At 41.7% G+C, this 16,526-nt stretch overlaps 1 protein-coding gene across 1 annotated transcript in view; it reads left to right on the top strand.

The window, feature by feature from the left end:
* PLXNA2 (plexin A2) overlaps positions 1–16,526 on the top strand; it is a 398,232-nt gene that overhangs the window by 298,162 nt on the left and 83,544 nt on the right. The window contains exons 7-12 of the mRNA XM_063955325.1: positions 317–470; positions 2,581–2,677; positions 5,432–5,546; positions 7,601–7,801; positions 11,052–11,148; positions 14,714–14,904. Of these exons, the coding sequence (XP_063811395.1) occupies positions 317–470; positions 2,581–2,677; positions 5,432–5,546; positions 7,601–7,801; positions 11,052–11,148; positions 14,714–14,904 (855 nt within the window). The remainder of the gene's footprint in view (positions 1–316; positions 471–2,580; positions 2,678–5,431; positions 5,547–7,600; positions 7,802–11,051; positions 11,149–14,713; positions 14,905–16,526) is intronic.

The following is a 16,526-nucleotide window of genomic DNA, read 5'->3' as shown; positions in this document are numbered from 1 at the left end:
CACTTCTAAAAATATATTTTTTAATAATTATTTTTCCTTTAAATCTCCAGTTTGTGTGGGTGAGAATAAACTTACAGCAGCAACATATACATTCTGTAATTCCTTGTACAGTCAGCACGGAATTGCCTCTTATATACATTATTTTGACTACACCCACATTAGATAAATTTGGCCTACGTTGGTTTTTGTTGTGCCAGTTTTCATTGCATTTGCTGGTAGAAGAGCTGGGGCCGCTTTCTTGTGTCTGCCCCCCAGACTGAATGTAGCCAGCCAGCCCGTGATTAGGTAATTACTAATACTGTGCTTTCCCCCTTAGCTTACTTTGGAAGTCAGTGATGTCCCAGATTTGTCTGCTGGTGTGACTTGCTCCATTGGTAACATTACTCGGGTTGAAGGACAAGTATCTGGCAATCGTATTGTCTGTATTTCTCCAGCAGCAAAAGATGTTCCCATAATCCCTGCAGATCAAGGTGAGGTCTTACAGTAGATAAGGTAATTATTATTATTGGGTGAGGACTGGAAATAGATAAATAAATGCATCAGGCTGATGCAATTAGAATAAAAATGACAGCTCTATGAGACCCCATTCAGACTGGCATCCCCAACCAGATTGGTGACGTGTGCTGAAGCGGCACCTAGAGATCAGATCGTCTTCAAGCACTGCCTCTCCCTATAGAGTGAACGGGTCCTGGGTCGCATTGACTTGGTAACCCGTTCACACTGCACTTGAATCCGGGAATAACCCTGCTTTATTCTCAGGTTGAAATACTGGGTCAGTCGACCCAGGAAATTAAAACATACCCCTTTCACACCACACCTCCACCCTCATTGACCCGGCAATATACCGTGTTCTATGTGTGATGTGAAAGGGATATTATTGTATCTAACTCATATAAGTATTGAAAACATGCTAATAAGGGATGGCCTTCAGTGTGTTAATCATCGATGGTCACCATTGATGGTACCAAGGAATTGTTAACCATAGTCAGTCGAGTCTACGGAAACAGCATTACCAGCTAGTTCACAAAAATTAAACTGATATTCTCATTGTCCTGTATTCTCTATCTAAGTAAAAAAAAAAAAAAAAAAATCAACAAAAAAACTTAAACTTTTAAAAATGTTCACGGCACATTTCCAGGGGTTGAAACCAGAAATGTGGACAAGTACTTATGCCTAGATTCAAATCCTGATGAATATAAAAAGAGGGGGCCATGACATCAGAACCTTTACCTATATGTATTTGGGAATGATATTAGTAGCTCTTTTATATAAAGCGACTTAGGTTTAGTGGCTCTTTAATATATCTATTTCACAGTGGCTTTCAGACAAGCATGTAGCTTAAAATCAGGATATAATGCCCAGAGGGTGATTTAAGTCTCAGACACTTTTGGAAATCACATAACGGAAAAATCCAAGAACTTGGAAGAGATTTTAGTATGCCTAGAAGCTTATGTGCAGAGGGGAGCCTGTTACTTACAGAAAGACAGAGATTATCCCTTTTGGGGAACAAGGAAGAAAAAGGATTATTTCCTGACGTCAGGGAAAGAGTCAGTGCTGGGAGGATTCCCTGCGTGCTTACTCCTCTTACATGTCAATTGCTGCAGTAGTAAATGCAATATATATAAAACCATATAAATATGTCTGTGTATGAAACTTCTCCTATTCAGAGCCATCTGTAGATTGATGTAACAATCAGAATGTCACCAAATTTGGTAGAGAGAATAATTAGGACACGGGATGCAGGATTCCACAAAAAATGTTTAAGTTCTTCTCATATCCTAATTATTCTCCCTACCAAATTTGGGGACATTTTGACTGTTACATCAACCTACCGATGGCTCTCAATAGGGAAAGTTTAATTATGGCCACGCTGTATATCTCATTTATTATCTGGATTGATAGTAGCAAAATTGTTATTGTCAATGTGAATTCTGCTCAAGAATATTTCAATGTGTGTGTGTGTGTGTGTGTGTGTGTATGGGTCTGGGACTCAGGGTCGACAGCACAAAGGTCGACACACCTTAGGTCGACGCCAATTGGTCGACACACCCTAGGTCGACATGGACAAAAGGTCGACAGGAACAAGGTCGACATGGAAAAAGGTCGACATGAGTTTTTTATGTTTTTTTTTGGTGTTATTTTCTTCGTAGAGTGACCGGGAACCCCAATTAGTGCACCGCGTCCCCTCGCATGGCTCGCTTCGCTCGCTATGCTTCGGGCATGGTGCCTTCGCTCCGCTACCGCTTCGCTCGGCACACTTTACCGTTCCAATCGTAGTCCACGTGGATCGTTAAGTATGAAAAGGTTCAAAAAAAGAAAAAATCGTGAAAAACTCATGTCGACCTCTTTCACGTCGACCGTATGTCCATGTCGACCTTTTGTCCATGTCGACCTAAGGTGTGTCGACCAATTGGCGTCGACCTAAGGTGTGTCGACCTTTGTGCTGTCGACCTGGAGTCCGGATACCGTGTGTATCTACTGTATGTATGTATGTATGTGTGTATCTACTGTATGTATGTATGTGTGGATGTGTCGTTACATTCTATTCATTGCTTTCACTGATGACGTTTCTCCTTTCAGACTGGTTTGGGGTGGAGCTTCAGCTGATCTCAGAAGAGACTGGCAAGACATTTGTGAGCACAGATTTCAAATTCTACAACTGCAGCGGTCACCAACTGTAAGGACGCCCTCTTGTCCTATATGTTACTGTAGACCTCGTGCCACTCAAATTGTGTTCAAGCTGAGTGACACAATGTGCTGCTGGCATTCTTCCCATGAATCCATGTATTCTGAAAATGTAATGTTTGTAGATGTTAATGAGATATAGATCTTTGTTTCGGACTCTGGGCCTGATTCAGAGCTGGACGTAAGTTTTATGCCGCATGCAAGCAGCATTGATTTCCGTCCGATTAGAAGAAGGGACATGCAGGAGACGTCTCAGTAGAAGAGACACCTCCGGCATGTAACTGCGATTGCCGCATGCGACCGATGTTGCAAGCTGGGTTCCAAGTAGTTGTGATGTTCCACACAGGCGGCCAGCTGAGTAAGCCTCAGTTTGCACAGCTGGCCAACAGAAGCGGAGGGCTGCGAGGCCAAGAAGGGACCCTTGGCAACATGGGCGACACGCAGAACGGACATTGCGCAGCTGCAGATTCCCAATCATCGTAAATCTGCGTGAAACACATTACCTGCGCCAGCCTCTGAATCAGGCCCTCTGTCTTTTCCAGGACATACTGTATCGGGTGCAAGTATGGTATTTTCATAAGCAGTGGTATAGAAAATCAATTCTATTACTCAGGGCCTAATTCAGATGCGATCGCAGCAGCAAATTTGTTAGCTAATGGGCAAAACCATGTGCACTGCAGGGGGGGGGGTGTAGATATAACATGTGCAGAGAGAGTTAGATTTGGGTGGGGTGTTCAAACTGAAATCTGAATTGCAGTGCAAAATAACCCATGCAAATCTAACTCTCTCTGCACATGTTGTATCTGCCCCCCCCTGCAGTGCACATGGTTTTGCCCATTAGCTAACAAATTTGCTGCTGCTATAATATCTGAATTAGGCCCTCAGTCTTTCTAACTTTCCAAATTAAAGTTGGACAAAAATGGAAGCTGTAGTACAAATCTTTTTTTTTTTTAAAGAACTACAGAGATCACTGCTAATGTGCTACTGAAATGTAATATTACAATACATTGCAGGCATTCTCTAATAGAGAGAAAAACTAATAACGCACATATTTGTTCTGTACATGAAACAAAAACCCTTTGCTATCCATTGCTGCCCTGCTGGTGAAGGAGCACAGAGACCTGTTATTTATATTGGTAGGAAATTCATCCTTGGCACTACTGAATGCAACCTTGACATATCCTAGTTCAGTCTATCCTGGCGCTCAGTGCCCATCCACCACAGGAAGGCAAGCTACTTCTACCTCCTGTACTAGTCACAGACCAGCACTGCATACTGGTACCACAGTTATTGACAATATCCCATCCATCCTATGTGCGAGAAAACAAATACAGGAACAAATTTTGTAAGTAGAATGAAACACAGCACTGCGCCATGTTAGTGCCCCACTGATACCCTCTACTCATTCAGTGTGTGTGCCTTTAATGCATATACCTGTGTGAGACTATACATATATAGTATATAATATATAGTATAGTGCGGTACAACTGATATTTCCCCAAGATTTAAGAGCACGTGCACAACTTCAATGCTCTCGCCATTGTCACTGCTTTTCCATTTTTTGTATCCCAGACTGCTTCAGTTATATGCTTTCCCTATGGTCATTTCCATCCGTAACCACTCAAGGTTTTCAGAAAACAGAGAGTGATTTAATGATCGCAGGTTGGAGTTCAGAGCAGAGAGGGCGACAGTAACGTGATGTATGTGAGTCAGGTGTTTAGATCTGCGCTGGTATAAATATTGAGGTTGTGTTGACGGATGGAATTTGCCACTAGTGTGTTACTGGAGATGCTAATAGCAAATATATGTATATTTAATGTATGTCAACGTGAGGCAGTGTTTATGCAGCACAAGTCATATATGGCTTTGGGGAGCCTGTATTGTTTATTCTCGCCCATGTCCAGTGTATATGCAGAGGAAGCCGCTGTTTATTCTAGCTGGCTGGTTCTAGAGATGTCCCAGCTTTTTTCTATTCCTGAGAACCTCTGTGGCTTGCATGAAAAAATAAATATTGGATCTTTAAAAGAAAGCATTGCACTAGGAGAAGACCAGGCTGTGTCTCAGCCCGTAATCCATTTACTCAACAGATTCTGCTGATTGTTTTAACCTGCTTGTTATACTGTATGAATGCAGAGAGGTTCCTTTGTCCATCCAGGCCTTTTTGGGTGGGCTCTCTTTGGTCTGCATTATTGGTCTGTCTTTAAGTGCATATCACATTGCGCTTTCAAAATAAACAATTTTTGCCATTTTCAATGCATATTTTTCTTCTACTCTATTATATATGTATATGCCCCTCCCCTTTAGAATGTAAGCTCTCACGAGTAGGGCCCTCTTCCCTCATGTGCTTATCCTTTTCTTACTTTAATAATCCTCAACTGCCTAAATCCGGCAGTTTTCGGCCACCTTGATACATACAGTATCTCAGTGTCATCTACTGATGTAGTTATGTTTAGTTACCCTGTACTTGTCCTATATTGTCTTTAACTGTAAGTCACTGTTTTCCTGTTTTGATTATGTGCACATGTACTCTTTAACTGGGCACTGTGGAACCCTTGTGGTGCCATATGAATAAAGGATAATAATAATAATAATAATAATAATATGTGCACTATAGTATATATATATATATATATATATATTTACATATATGTGAATGTGTGTACATACGTGTGTGTGTGTACTGTATATGGCTGTAATCGGTTATTATTTTCAGCAATCCTGACAAAGTTTTACCCCTTTTTTTCAGCTGCTTATCCTGTGTGAATAGTGCATTCAGGTGCCACTGGTGCAAATACCGCAACCTCTGCACCCACGATCCAACTACCTGTTCCTTTCAGGAGGGCCGTGTCAACGTCTCTGAGGTAGATACATGTATAAGCAATTTTTATGGGGTTTGTAGAGCAACAGTAGAATAAAAGTTATAAATGTTAATGAACAATCAGTGTATTTCAGTGGTATTACAGGCCCTGTGAATGCACAGCTCCATCATTTGAGTGCATAATGTGAGCAGGGCATTCTTACCTCTATGACTGTTATTACCCAGTTTTATTTTATTATTGTTTCCATTCGTAAAGCGCAACGGAATATGCTGCGTTATATAAGAAACTGTTAATAAATAATAATAATAATAATAAAATAATGTAGCAATTACAGTTGGTTACTGATGGGAGAGTGTAGTGTTAATGATTTGTTTTACCTTTGTTTTACCTTTTGTAGAAGTGCTCATTAAAACTCCATGGCCGCAATCTTTTATTTAAAGATAACTGTACAGTATATAGCAGAATATTTTATTTATTAATTAATATGAGTATGAATATCTGATTTGTATCCTATGAGGAAAATAATTCTATAGACTGAAGCAAACAGCAATAGAACAGAGCCACCTAGTGGTGAAATGATCTTACTGTTGCTGTAATTCTTCCTTGTCACTACTGCGAGCCATTAGTAGCACTTAGAAACAAATGCTTGTTTTTGTCTCAGCAGAGCCAAGCAAAACATACAGTGATTTTATTTAAAGTCATTTGTCACATACATCCAAATATATACAGTATATTGTTAGTACTGAGTAAAAATACAAACACAGTTTATATGATCAGCAAAACATATTGCTGCAGTGCAGGGATAAACAGAAAGTGCAGAGCCGCACACGGTATTGGTGACTGTTAGGAAGGAGATTTAAAAAGCAGAGTGTATTTGCATAATGTGTGTTTGTTATCCCAGGGATATTGTTATTTAACTTACTAGAGGTTAGTGGCAAAAGCTATGATGGATTAGTCCATTTCTCTGGGGTTGCGCCGCATATGAACAGCACTCTAGCAGAGTAAGTAATGAAATTTGTTTAAACACGCAGTGTATATATCTGCAAGTCTCTCTGGGAGTAAAGACCTGCAGAATGCCAGTTATCAGTACTGCTGTGGAGTAGAAGCAGGGATAATGCACGTCTTGTAGAGCTAGCAAAGCAGACAAATCTGTCATTACTAAAGCTAACATCAAGGTTTAGGGACAGAACGGCTATCATATTCTTATCTCTATATCTGTGGCCTGGGCAGCGATGTAAGTAGATTGAAGAGGTTAGAAGGTGGATAGATAGATAGATAGATAGATAGATAGATAGATAGATAGATAGATAGATAGATAGTTGCATGGCAACTTAAGACATAAGTAAGGCTTAAGCAAGCACTGTTTTAGTATAGTAACTGAAAAGGGGAAATGAAGATGGGTGTAGGATGGACTTTAAAGTGACCACGTTTCCACCCTTTATACCTTGCACATTCCCAGTTGGACCTACACTAGTAGATACAGATTTCTCTGAGAGCAGTGGCCATGTACAAGATACAGTAGGTAGAGAAATACTGTAGGTGCATTTACACCCACATGTTTTGCACTTTTGTAAATCACCTTTCGCTAGCAAAGGGATAAAATAGTGTTAGACACACTGGTCTTGCTTAACATGGGATTTTCGGATAATTAATCGCTTTGTGCATGTGCTCAAATTCTCAATATATTTATACTTAAGCGTATATCAGGGAATATACAGCCGTAATAATATAATCATACAGACACGTTTTTGTGTGAACGTAACAGTCACATTTTGACACCCAATTACACATTAAGCTCCACTGTGTATATCCCCAGAGCTCTTCAATCTGCTCACATCTGACATGAAGAACTCTTTCCTGATGTGTAAGTAGCTGCACATATATGGTATCTGTGTATGGATTTTAAGATGAACAAAAGAATTAAATCAAACTGTTTTTAGTTTATTCAGTTCAGGGCCACAAAATTCATTGAACATAGAGTACATTTTGACCTTTTGTTCTACAACATGCGCATCTAAGGGGCACAGCCTTCCTTGAGCTTTTTTGGCAAAATGTGGAAATTATTTTTTATTAACCAGAATCTCTATTTTCCCCAGGATTGCCCACAGCTAGTGCCCACTGAAGAGATCTTGATCCCAGTTGGGGAGATTAAGCCGATCACACTGAAGGCCAGGAACCTACCCCAACCACAGTCAGGGCAGCGGGGTTATGAGTGTGTGCTAAACATACAGGGTGTGCTACACCGTATGCCTGCTCTTCGCTTCAACAGCTCCAGCGTCCAATGTCAGAACAGTTCGGTGAGTGCTTGTGCTAACGCATTATGGGGATAGACCATAGCTTGCTGCAACATGATAGTCATTACTGCATTTAGGGGACCTGTCTATCATATTCTATTTGTGGCTATATCCCCGAAAACACCCATTAGCCACAAATATTAAGCATCCCTTGAATGCAAGAAGGATGAACCGTAGCAGGTATCTCCGATGCCTGCTGTGATCCCTCCATTGCCACCCGCAGCCGCATCCCCTATAGGTTTCTATGGGTGATGCGATGCTGCCTGATTTACTAATATCCATAATGCGATACATTCTGGATATTGGGCCCCACAGCTACCGCCATCTGAAAATGGTGGCAGCCCATGGGATACAGATCGCATTTGTAGCCAGCAGAGGGTTCCCCTGAAACTCTCCTTGGTAGTGGCTGCTGTGCATGTGCGGTATTAGCTGACCGCGAATGCGTCGTACCCACGGCAGCCATCACAGTACATGTCAGGGAGGGACTCCTTTCAGAGCCCCTGTCCCTACATGTGCTGGATCATATATCCAAACAATAGGATTGCATATTTCAGTGCGATCCTGGGTGGTAAGATCCCGCCCAGATCGCATTCAATATGCGATCCATGATAAATGGGCCCCTTAGTCCTTTGTAGTCACTGACATAATACTGACGTGCTGTGTACTGTGTACAGAAAGCTGCTCTAATCTACACTACTGTAGTGAAATAAAAATAATGCTGTTGTGTTCCTAGACCTGAGCCATTGTAAATTAGGATGCTATTTAGAAAGCACGGAGCTCTTTATCTAGCCTTTCCCTGTCGCAGCCTGCGGGGGGTCATTTGGGGGAATAAGACAGCAATCTGACAAAAGAGTGAAGCAAAAAGCTAATTTACAGCAGACTGATAAAGCAGAACGGGGAAGTCTTATCTGCCTCTGCAAGTCCCCAGCTCACGCCGGCTCCATAGAATTCCTAATACAGTTGCTTCTGGCAGTGCAGCAGAGGGTCTGCAGGAGACAGAGGCACACAGCAGAAGGAGTAAATAAATACTTTCACTCAACAAACAGCTACAGGGAGTGCTCTGAGTGTATAGGTGAAGGGACTACAGAACCTCTTCTACACTGGTGCAATGGATCATCCACATTTTGGATTACTTTGCCATGTTGGTAATGCTTTTAGACCAGTGCGAGGAGGTTAATAGCCCACGTCACAGATGGATGCTATAGGTTCCATCTTATTTTTGCCCCTACAATAAACCTCCTTATAATATTTTTATTATCTGATTCATAAAGCATGTAAGGAAAATAGAGATACTGTAATACTGATGACTATAAGCTGTCACAAGCAGAATGTGCTGATGTATGTGTCGTTTGTATATGACTGGTCAGCATGGTGGTCTATTGGGTAACATTGCTGCCTTACAGTGTTGGGGTCATGAGTTTAATTCCTGTCCAGGGCTCTAAATGTGTGGAGTTTATATGTTCTCTCCATGCTTGTTTGGATTTCCTTCCACACTCTTAAAGTAAATGAATTGGTTTCTGACAATCTGTGGGTGCATGTTAGGGAATTTAAACTGTAAGATCCAGTGGGACAGGGACTGATGTGAATAATAAAAATCAAACTGGTGGTGCTATATAAATAAATAATATGTGTAAATGAAACTTTGAATGCCCCAAAGTCCAAACGTTAACATGCATTGTGATTTACAAAGATGATTATCATGGTGGCCAGTGTAATGGAGTTTTGCAGATTAGGTGATACAGCTAAACAACGACGGAGTAACAAATGGTATTACAGAAGGGGGGAGAAGAGAGAGGAGACTTTCCTGCCGCCTTAGCACACCAAGAGGAGGAATACATGGCCTGTGCCTCTGTGCTGCATTTAAGGGAAAATACATTTAAAGTCACAATTAGCCAAGGTACAACTGGTGTGCCTAGATATCTGCCAAAGTGCTTGGGTTTGTGGTGCAGGATGTCTGCGGAGAAGAAGAATTCTGCACCAGCTGATGGGAGGCGTTGGAAAGAGCTAGGGCACTCATTCCTAAGTACAGAATAGGTGCACAACTGCATCTGGTTGTTTTAGAGGGAGGTTGATGAAACAAGATAGGGACATGTGAGGGCACCTTTTTATGGCTGTTCCTTGAGGGGCACACTGGCATTTTCACTCCACAAAAGAACTTGAATTGTTGCACCAGCTCTAAGCGCTAAGCTACTAGAGAAGAAAACCACCTTTTCACAGATATTTTTTCATCTTCCCATCTTAACAACCACTAAACTGATGATTTTTCCCTTCAAAACTGTTAATAACATTGTTTTTTTAAATGTATTTTATTTAATAAAGTTTAAAAAGTATTTTTCTAAATATTTAAACATTATATTATGCACATCTGCAGAATGGATCTCCTCATCAAAAACGGGGGGACAGGGTGGGACGGCGCAGTCACATGAGATCTGACCATGCCAGTTAAGTGGTTCATTTACCGTGGGTGGGTCATATAGGCACACCTGTGCAAATCCAAAGCATCATTGCCACTTTGTAAATGTGGTCTAATATGTCTGCAGTCATTATTTGGCCACCATCTATTTGTTAGGCCTGCTGCCTGAACAACTGGACGAATGCACTTGCACCTTTGAACCCAGATATTCTGGGGATCCGGTCTGAAGATCGACAGTGTCTAGGTCGACAATGTTTAGGTCGACCACTATAGGTCGACAGTCACTAGGTCGACATGGATGGAAGGTCGACAGGGTTTCTAGGTCGACATGTGCTAGGTCGACAGGTCTAAAGGTCGACATGAGTTTTTCACATTTTTTTTTCCCCATACTTAACGATCCATGTGGTCTACGATTGGAACGGTAAAGTGTGCCGAGCGAAGCGGTAGCGGAGCGAAGGCACCATGTCCGAAGCATGGCGAGCGAAGCGAGCCATGCGAGGGGACGCGGTGCCCTAATTTGGGATCCCGGTCACTTTACGAAGAAAACGACACCAAAATAAAAAAATCCTCATGTCGACCTTTAGACCTGTCGACCTAGCACATGTCGACCTAGAAACCCTGTCGACCTTCCATCCATGTCGACCTAGTGACTGTCGACCTATAGTGGTCGACCTAAACATTGTCGACCTAGACACTGTCGATAAAACGAACCACACCTGATATTCTGTACTACTGTTATCCTCAGTGATGCTGAATGGCCAGCTCACAACACGTGGGCACTATTGCTGTACTGTCATATAACATAACCAGTTTTGTAACTGTTCTCCACTCTGTTCTTAGTATTCCTACGAGGGGATGGATATCAGTGACCTACCTGTGGATTTCTCTGTTGTCTGGAATGGGAATTTTATCATTGACAACCCACTTGATATCAAAGGTAAGAAAATGAAGACATAGAAAACCACAACTTTTATTTTATAAGTGTTCCCAGGTCCTTTAAGAAGAACTATCATCAAAATTGTGAGTTGTCAGTAAATATGGTTAAATTGCATTACTTGGTTATATTTACCATGTGGTTCTGATACTTTTATTCGTCGAGCTTTTAGACATTGGCTAAACCATGTCCTGAACAGCAATATCAGCTGAGGCACATGCTTGCTGCAAGAATCAGGCCATTAGGACGCCTGCTGTAGCTGTAGCTTAGCAAAACAATGAAACATACAATCACACATTTTTCTCCTAAATAACCCAATAGAATTATATTTATTCTACATAACATACTGACATTTGTATGTTGATTATTAGATTTACCATCCATTATAATTATTTGCTCATCTGCAGAGCTCACAGTTCCATGTATACACCCTTTATGAACTCAGCCTGTGTACAGTAAGTACACCCTATTACAGACTATTTACGTTCCTTCAGTCGCAAGCAGAGATGCTACCTAATTATGTACACAGTGGCATGTCTAGAATGGGTGCAGGGTGTGCAGTGCACATGGGCCCTTTGGTCCACTGGGGCCAACACCCTGCACCCACTTCTTTAATACCTACCTTTCCGGAGTCCCGCATTGGCAGCCCTGTAAAATCACTTGGAAAATGGTGCGGCAGCCATTTTTCCAGCATTTTGCACATGAGCAGTAAAGAGAATCTGACACAGTGTTCAGTGCACTGCTGCCAGCTAGAGAGGAGAGGGTCTGGACGGAGATTGTGCATGGGCCCCCTCCTCTATTGATATGCCCCTGTATGTACAACTCTGCATCACCCCGGTAGATGTGTATACTCAGCTCTAGAGCATGCGCGTTGCAAAAATACTCAAGAAATCGGCATGCCTTTATCTGTGCACCTTCCTTTTCTGTACACAGCATATATGGAGACAATACTGCAATAAAGCATATATGGAGACAATACCTGTAGGCCAGCCAGGTATCACAATATGTTGTCACATATGTCCTAACCGATGGACATAGAGATCAGGCAGACATCTCAGGTCTGTTCATGTACTATGCTTAAACCTTGCCCACGCATTCTCTGGTTAATTCGTCACTGCTCCATTTCAGTTTAGTAGATATCTCATTGCCCGCAATACATCTAGGTGTGGTCTTACACGTACATTTGCCAGACCTGCCAGCTAGACTCATGCCAACCCACTTGATCAGGAGCCCATCACAGAGAAACAGGATCCATACACAGAGCAGCTCTGTATTTGAAAAAATTATAATTGGTTAAAAAGAACGCATACAACACATGGGGTCTATGTACTAAGCCTTGTATGGAGATAAAGTGGACGGAAATAAAGTACCAGCCAATCAGCTCCTAACTGCCATGTCACAGGCTGGGTTTGAAAAATGACAGTTAGACGCTGATTGACTGGTACTTTATTTCCGTCCACTTTATCTCCATCCAAGGCTTGGTAAATAGACCCCATAGTTACTTGAAATAAATTCCTAAAATGTTTTCTTACTTGTATGAATAATGTTTATGGGCGAGATGTATCAAGCAAGATAATGCAGTCAAACCTCTTAAAACAGCAGTTTGGCTTAATATATATGGTTCCCCACATTGGCGTACCCAGGGACCCACACCGAACACCCTGCACCTATGTTTAATAACTTACCTCTCCAGAGTACCGAGTCAGTTCTGCAGCAGAACTTACCCAGAAAAATATCATTGATGCCATTTTCACGGTGATTTGCGCATGTGCGGTAGAGATTAGCTGTCCTCTCATTGCAAGGGACAGCTCTTATCGGATGAGCTTTAATAAACATCAGTATGCATGCAATAAGGGGTGGAATGTATCACCTAGTACATGCTATATGATACATCCTGCCCTCTCTGTTATAAAGGAATATTCAGCCTTACTTTCAAATGTAAAAATATTAAATTGAACTTTATGCCCCTTATAAATGTTCTCAGCCGCTGGTCTTCTGCCTTTGTATCGACACACTACTCCACAGGGATTCCTAATTTATTTATATTTCATAGTAGGGGGTGCATTATCCGATAGGTTATATTATTGATTTCAAACAAACTATGTTTTTTAAAGCATTTAATGAATAATACAAAAGGTGGACAGCAGGGGCAGGAGTGTGTGGCGTAAACAGGAAAAAATGGAGTGGGGACACAATATCAAAAGGGCTAAGTGGTAGTTTAGGCAGAATACTACTACTTTTAGAGGTATAGGAGCTAAAAACTGGAGTTTTTTGCAATTTTTCCAGATGTTTCACTGATAATTTTTTATGGCGTATCCAAATACATCTCCCGTAAAAAAAAATACTTATATGCGCAAAAAAACGCAGCTCCAAAAAGCCAGCGCTTATCAGGGATTTTGTTTCGCCTGCCTGAGGCCATGGTTTGTTTGTGCCATGATTCAGAATTTTTTAGGTGTGCTGCTGCCATCATTGTCAGATCCTTAGTATTATATAGTATTATCGATTGGGAATTCCAGGACACCCTTCTTGTTTTTCCCATAATAAAGAAACCAATGACGAATACTGTATTTAGTTTTTAGAACACATAAGCAATCAATAATATTATTACATATAATGAACACAATAATGAACATATACCAGGACCAATGTTCAGATTATGAGGTGTATTCAATAATTGTTGGAAACTGCCGTCTGGTCGGAAAGACAGCAGCTTCCAACAGGTTTAGGTCGGAAGGGGTTCTGACCTATTCTATAGGGGGCCGTTTTTTCCGACAAGTTTTTTCCGAATTCCCGACTTGTCGGAAAGCTGTTGGAATGCGCACAGATTGGCAGCTTCAGCCGCCGATCCGCGTGTATTGTCGGAAGCGCGGCCAAACCAGACAGGTTTTAGCCCCGTTTCCGACAATGTCAATCCGACTTTAAAAAAAGTCGGATTGCCATTGTCGGGACCGGGCCAGACCTGTCGGGTTTGGCCCGGCATTGAATACTGACGGAAAGAATCCAACACGTATTGAATACAGCCCTATGTGTGTAAAAGACATGGAAAATAAAATGGATTAACAAATTTGCATATAACGGTAAATGCTGAAAAAATGGACAGGCAGTTACTTTGGGGCCTATTCCTTATCGGGTGCCAGGCTAGTATTAAACTTTTGAAATATGTGACATCATTATGGGTGGAGCCTATATTTATAATTAAATAGAAAAAACAATTTTTTAAAGATTTGTGCCCTACAAAAAATTGCGTTCCAGAAATTCTTTAGATAAAATACCATTTATTCGTGGAAACATTTCACAATACGAGGAACACAGTTTTCAACATACCGATTAAAGATAACAAAAAAGTTAACTTATAAATCATATCTTAATATACGTGAAGCAGAAAATATTTTATTTCATTTATATATACAATTTGTCTACTGCATTACAATTCAGTTCTAGAGCCTAAAATAAATATAATTTTCTATTAAGTTGCTGATGTGTTATTTGCTTGTTGACAGCTTTGAAACGTTAGTTACACTAGGTTAATGTTGTTGTACCTAATGTTGTCCGTTTGATTTTCCCATAGTTCACCTGTACAAGTGTGCTGCTCAAAGAGAAAGCTGCGGTCTGTGTCTGAAAGCTGATCAGAAGTTTGAGTGTGGCTGGTGCAGTGGGGAAGGCCACTGTACTTTGCACCATCACTGTGCCTCCTCTCACAACCAGTGGCTGGACTGGTCCAGCAGGAATGTCAAGTGCACCAACCCACGAATCACTGAGGTATGTGGGGGTTTGGTCCAGCTAGAGTATGTTTAATGGGCAGAGGAAACATATGAAGTGGGGGCTGTGTACACAGTTGTGAATCACACTGTGGAACCTTGACCTTATAATCATCTCTATTTCCTTAATCTTTCCCATCTGTCTTTTCATGATTATCTTCCTAAATACCTCTCTTCCTGTCCTGTGCTCCTGTCTGTCTATCTACTAGCTGTTTAACGTCAGTCTCACACACAGTATATCCACAGGCTCACAGCCGTTAATTAAATAAAAGTGTGAGTGAAGCGCATGCAGGGAATCGATACTCTCAGGAAGAACATTTTCTTTCCATGGCAGGGAGGGCTAGGGACACTTAGGTCAGGATGAGGGGGGCAGACATTCTCCTGAAATGTCAATCAATAACCTTTCTCATTTAAATAACCCTAGGGCTCTAGGGTCCTCTTGTGTGACTTTCACTGTTTAGTCCAGATTTTGTCAGTAACACATACAGTATATAGCTGATACTAGCAAGATCCATTCTGTCTCTGACTCAGATATGTATGTTAAAACAACAATTTAGCAATAATAATACATAAGGGAAATGTTATAGGGTTTGTATATTTCTTTTATTTTTCAGCAGGATTTAAGACGTCCATTTTTTTAATGGAAACCAACCGATGTAGCCACTGAAAAATGTGCACTTTTGCGAACTTGAATGCTATTGCATTACCCCCATTGTGGGGCTAGAAGTTTTTTTTAACACTTCATCTGTCACCACTATAAATTAAGCATGGTAGTCACTTGCCTGATTCAGAGGTAGGAATACCTAAAAAGGGAGCAAACAAGGAGCAATTTGCTCTTGGAACAAACCACAGTGTCATGGATGGAGTGCAATACATTTATTTATTTGTTTATTTATTTATTGCATGCATAGAAAATACAGACTGCTTTTGCATGTAGTCAAGAACTATTGTTTTTACATTGAACTGTTAATACTTATTATTAAAATCTGAACTATTAAAATCTGCCCCACCTGTAATACCATGTGGTTTTGCCAAGGTGCAAATTGCTCTTTATCTTCATCTTGAATCTTAAGCTTAATAAGTTCGCAACTTTTTATGACTGTATTTTACCCAAATAAACTATCAGGGATGCGGTCAACATGCCGTCTGTCGGGATCACGGCAGTCGGAATCCCAACAACCAACAGAATGCCGACACCGGATTCCAGACAGGGTAAGGTGACCGACACTGGAATCCTGACGGCCGGCATCCCGGACATAAGTATAGCAGGCGGATTGAGTGGGTAGGGAGGGGGGGGGGGGGGTTAGGCTTAGACGCCACCTGGTTAGGGTTAGGCTGCCTGGTGATGAGGTTAGGCATACTCTCAACTTTTGATTTTCATAAAGAGGGACACACGTGCGGTGACGCCGCGCGCGCTCCCGAAAAGGGGCGTGGCTTCGTGGGAGGACCCGCGATTGCGAGCCATGCCCCTGTTTTCGTCACCGAGGGGGCATGCCCAGCGCTCTGTGAGCCGCTGGCATGCCCCCTCTGACTCCAGTGAATAGACGCTGTGCGCATGCGCGCAGCGTCTATTCACCGCTGCTCTGCTAAGCAGGGCAGCGAGAGACAGAGCCTCCCAACTGC

The sequence above is a fragment of the Pseudophryne corroboree genome, chromosome 2, assembly GCF_028390025.1.
Source record: "Pseudophryne corroboree isolate aPseCor3 chromosome 2, aPseCor3.hap2, whole genome shotgun sequence".
Classification (NCBI taxonomy): Eukaryota; Metazoa; Chordata; class Amphibia; order Anura; family Myobatrachidae; genus Pseudophryne; species Pseudophryne corroboree.
This window is presented reverse-complemented; position numbering and strand designations above follow the sequence as displayed.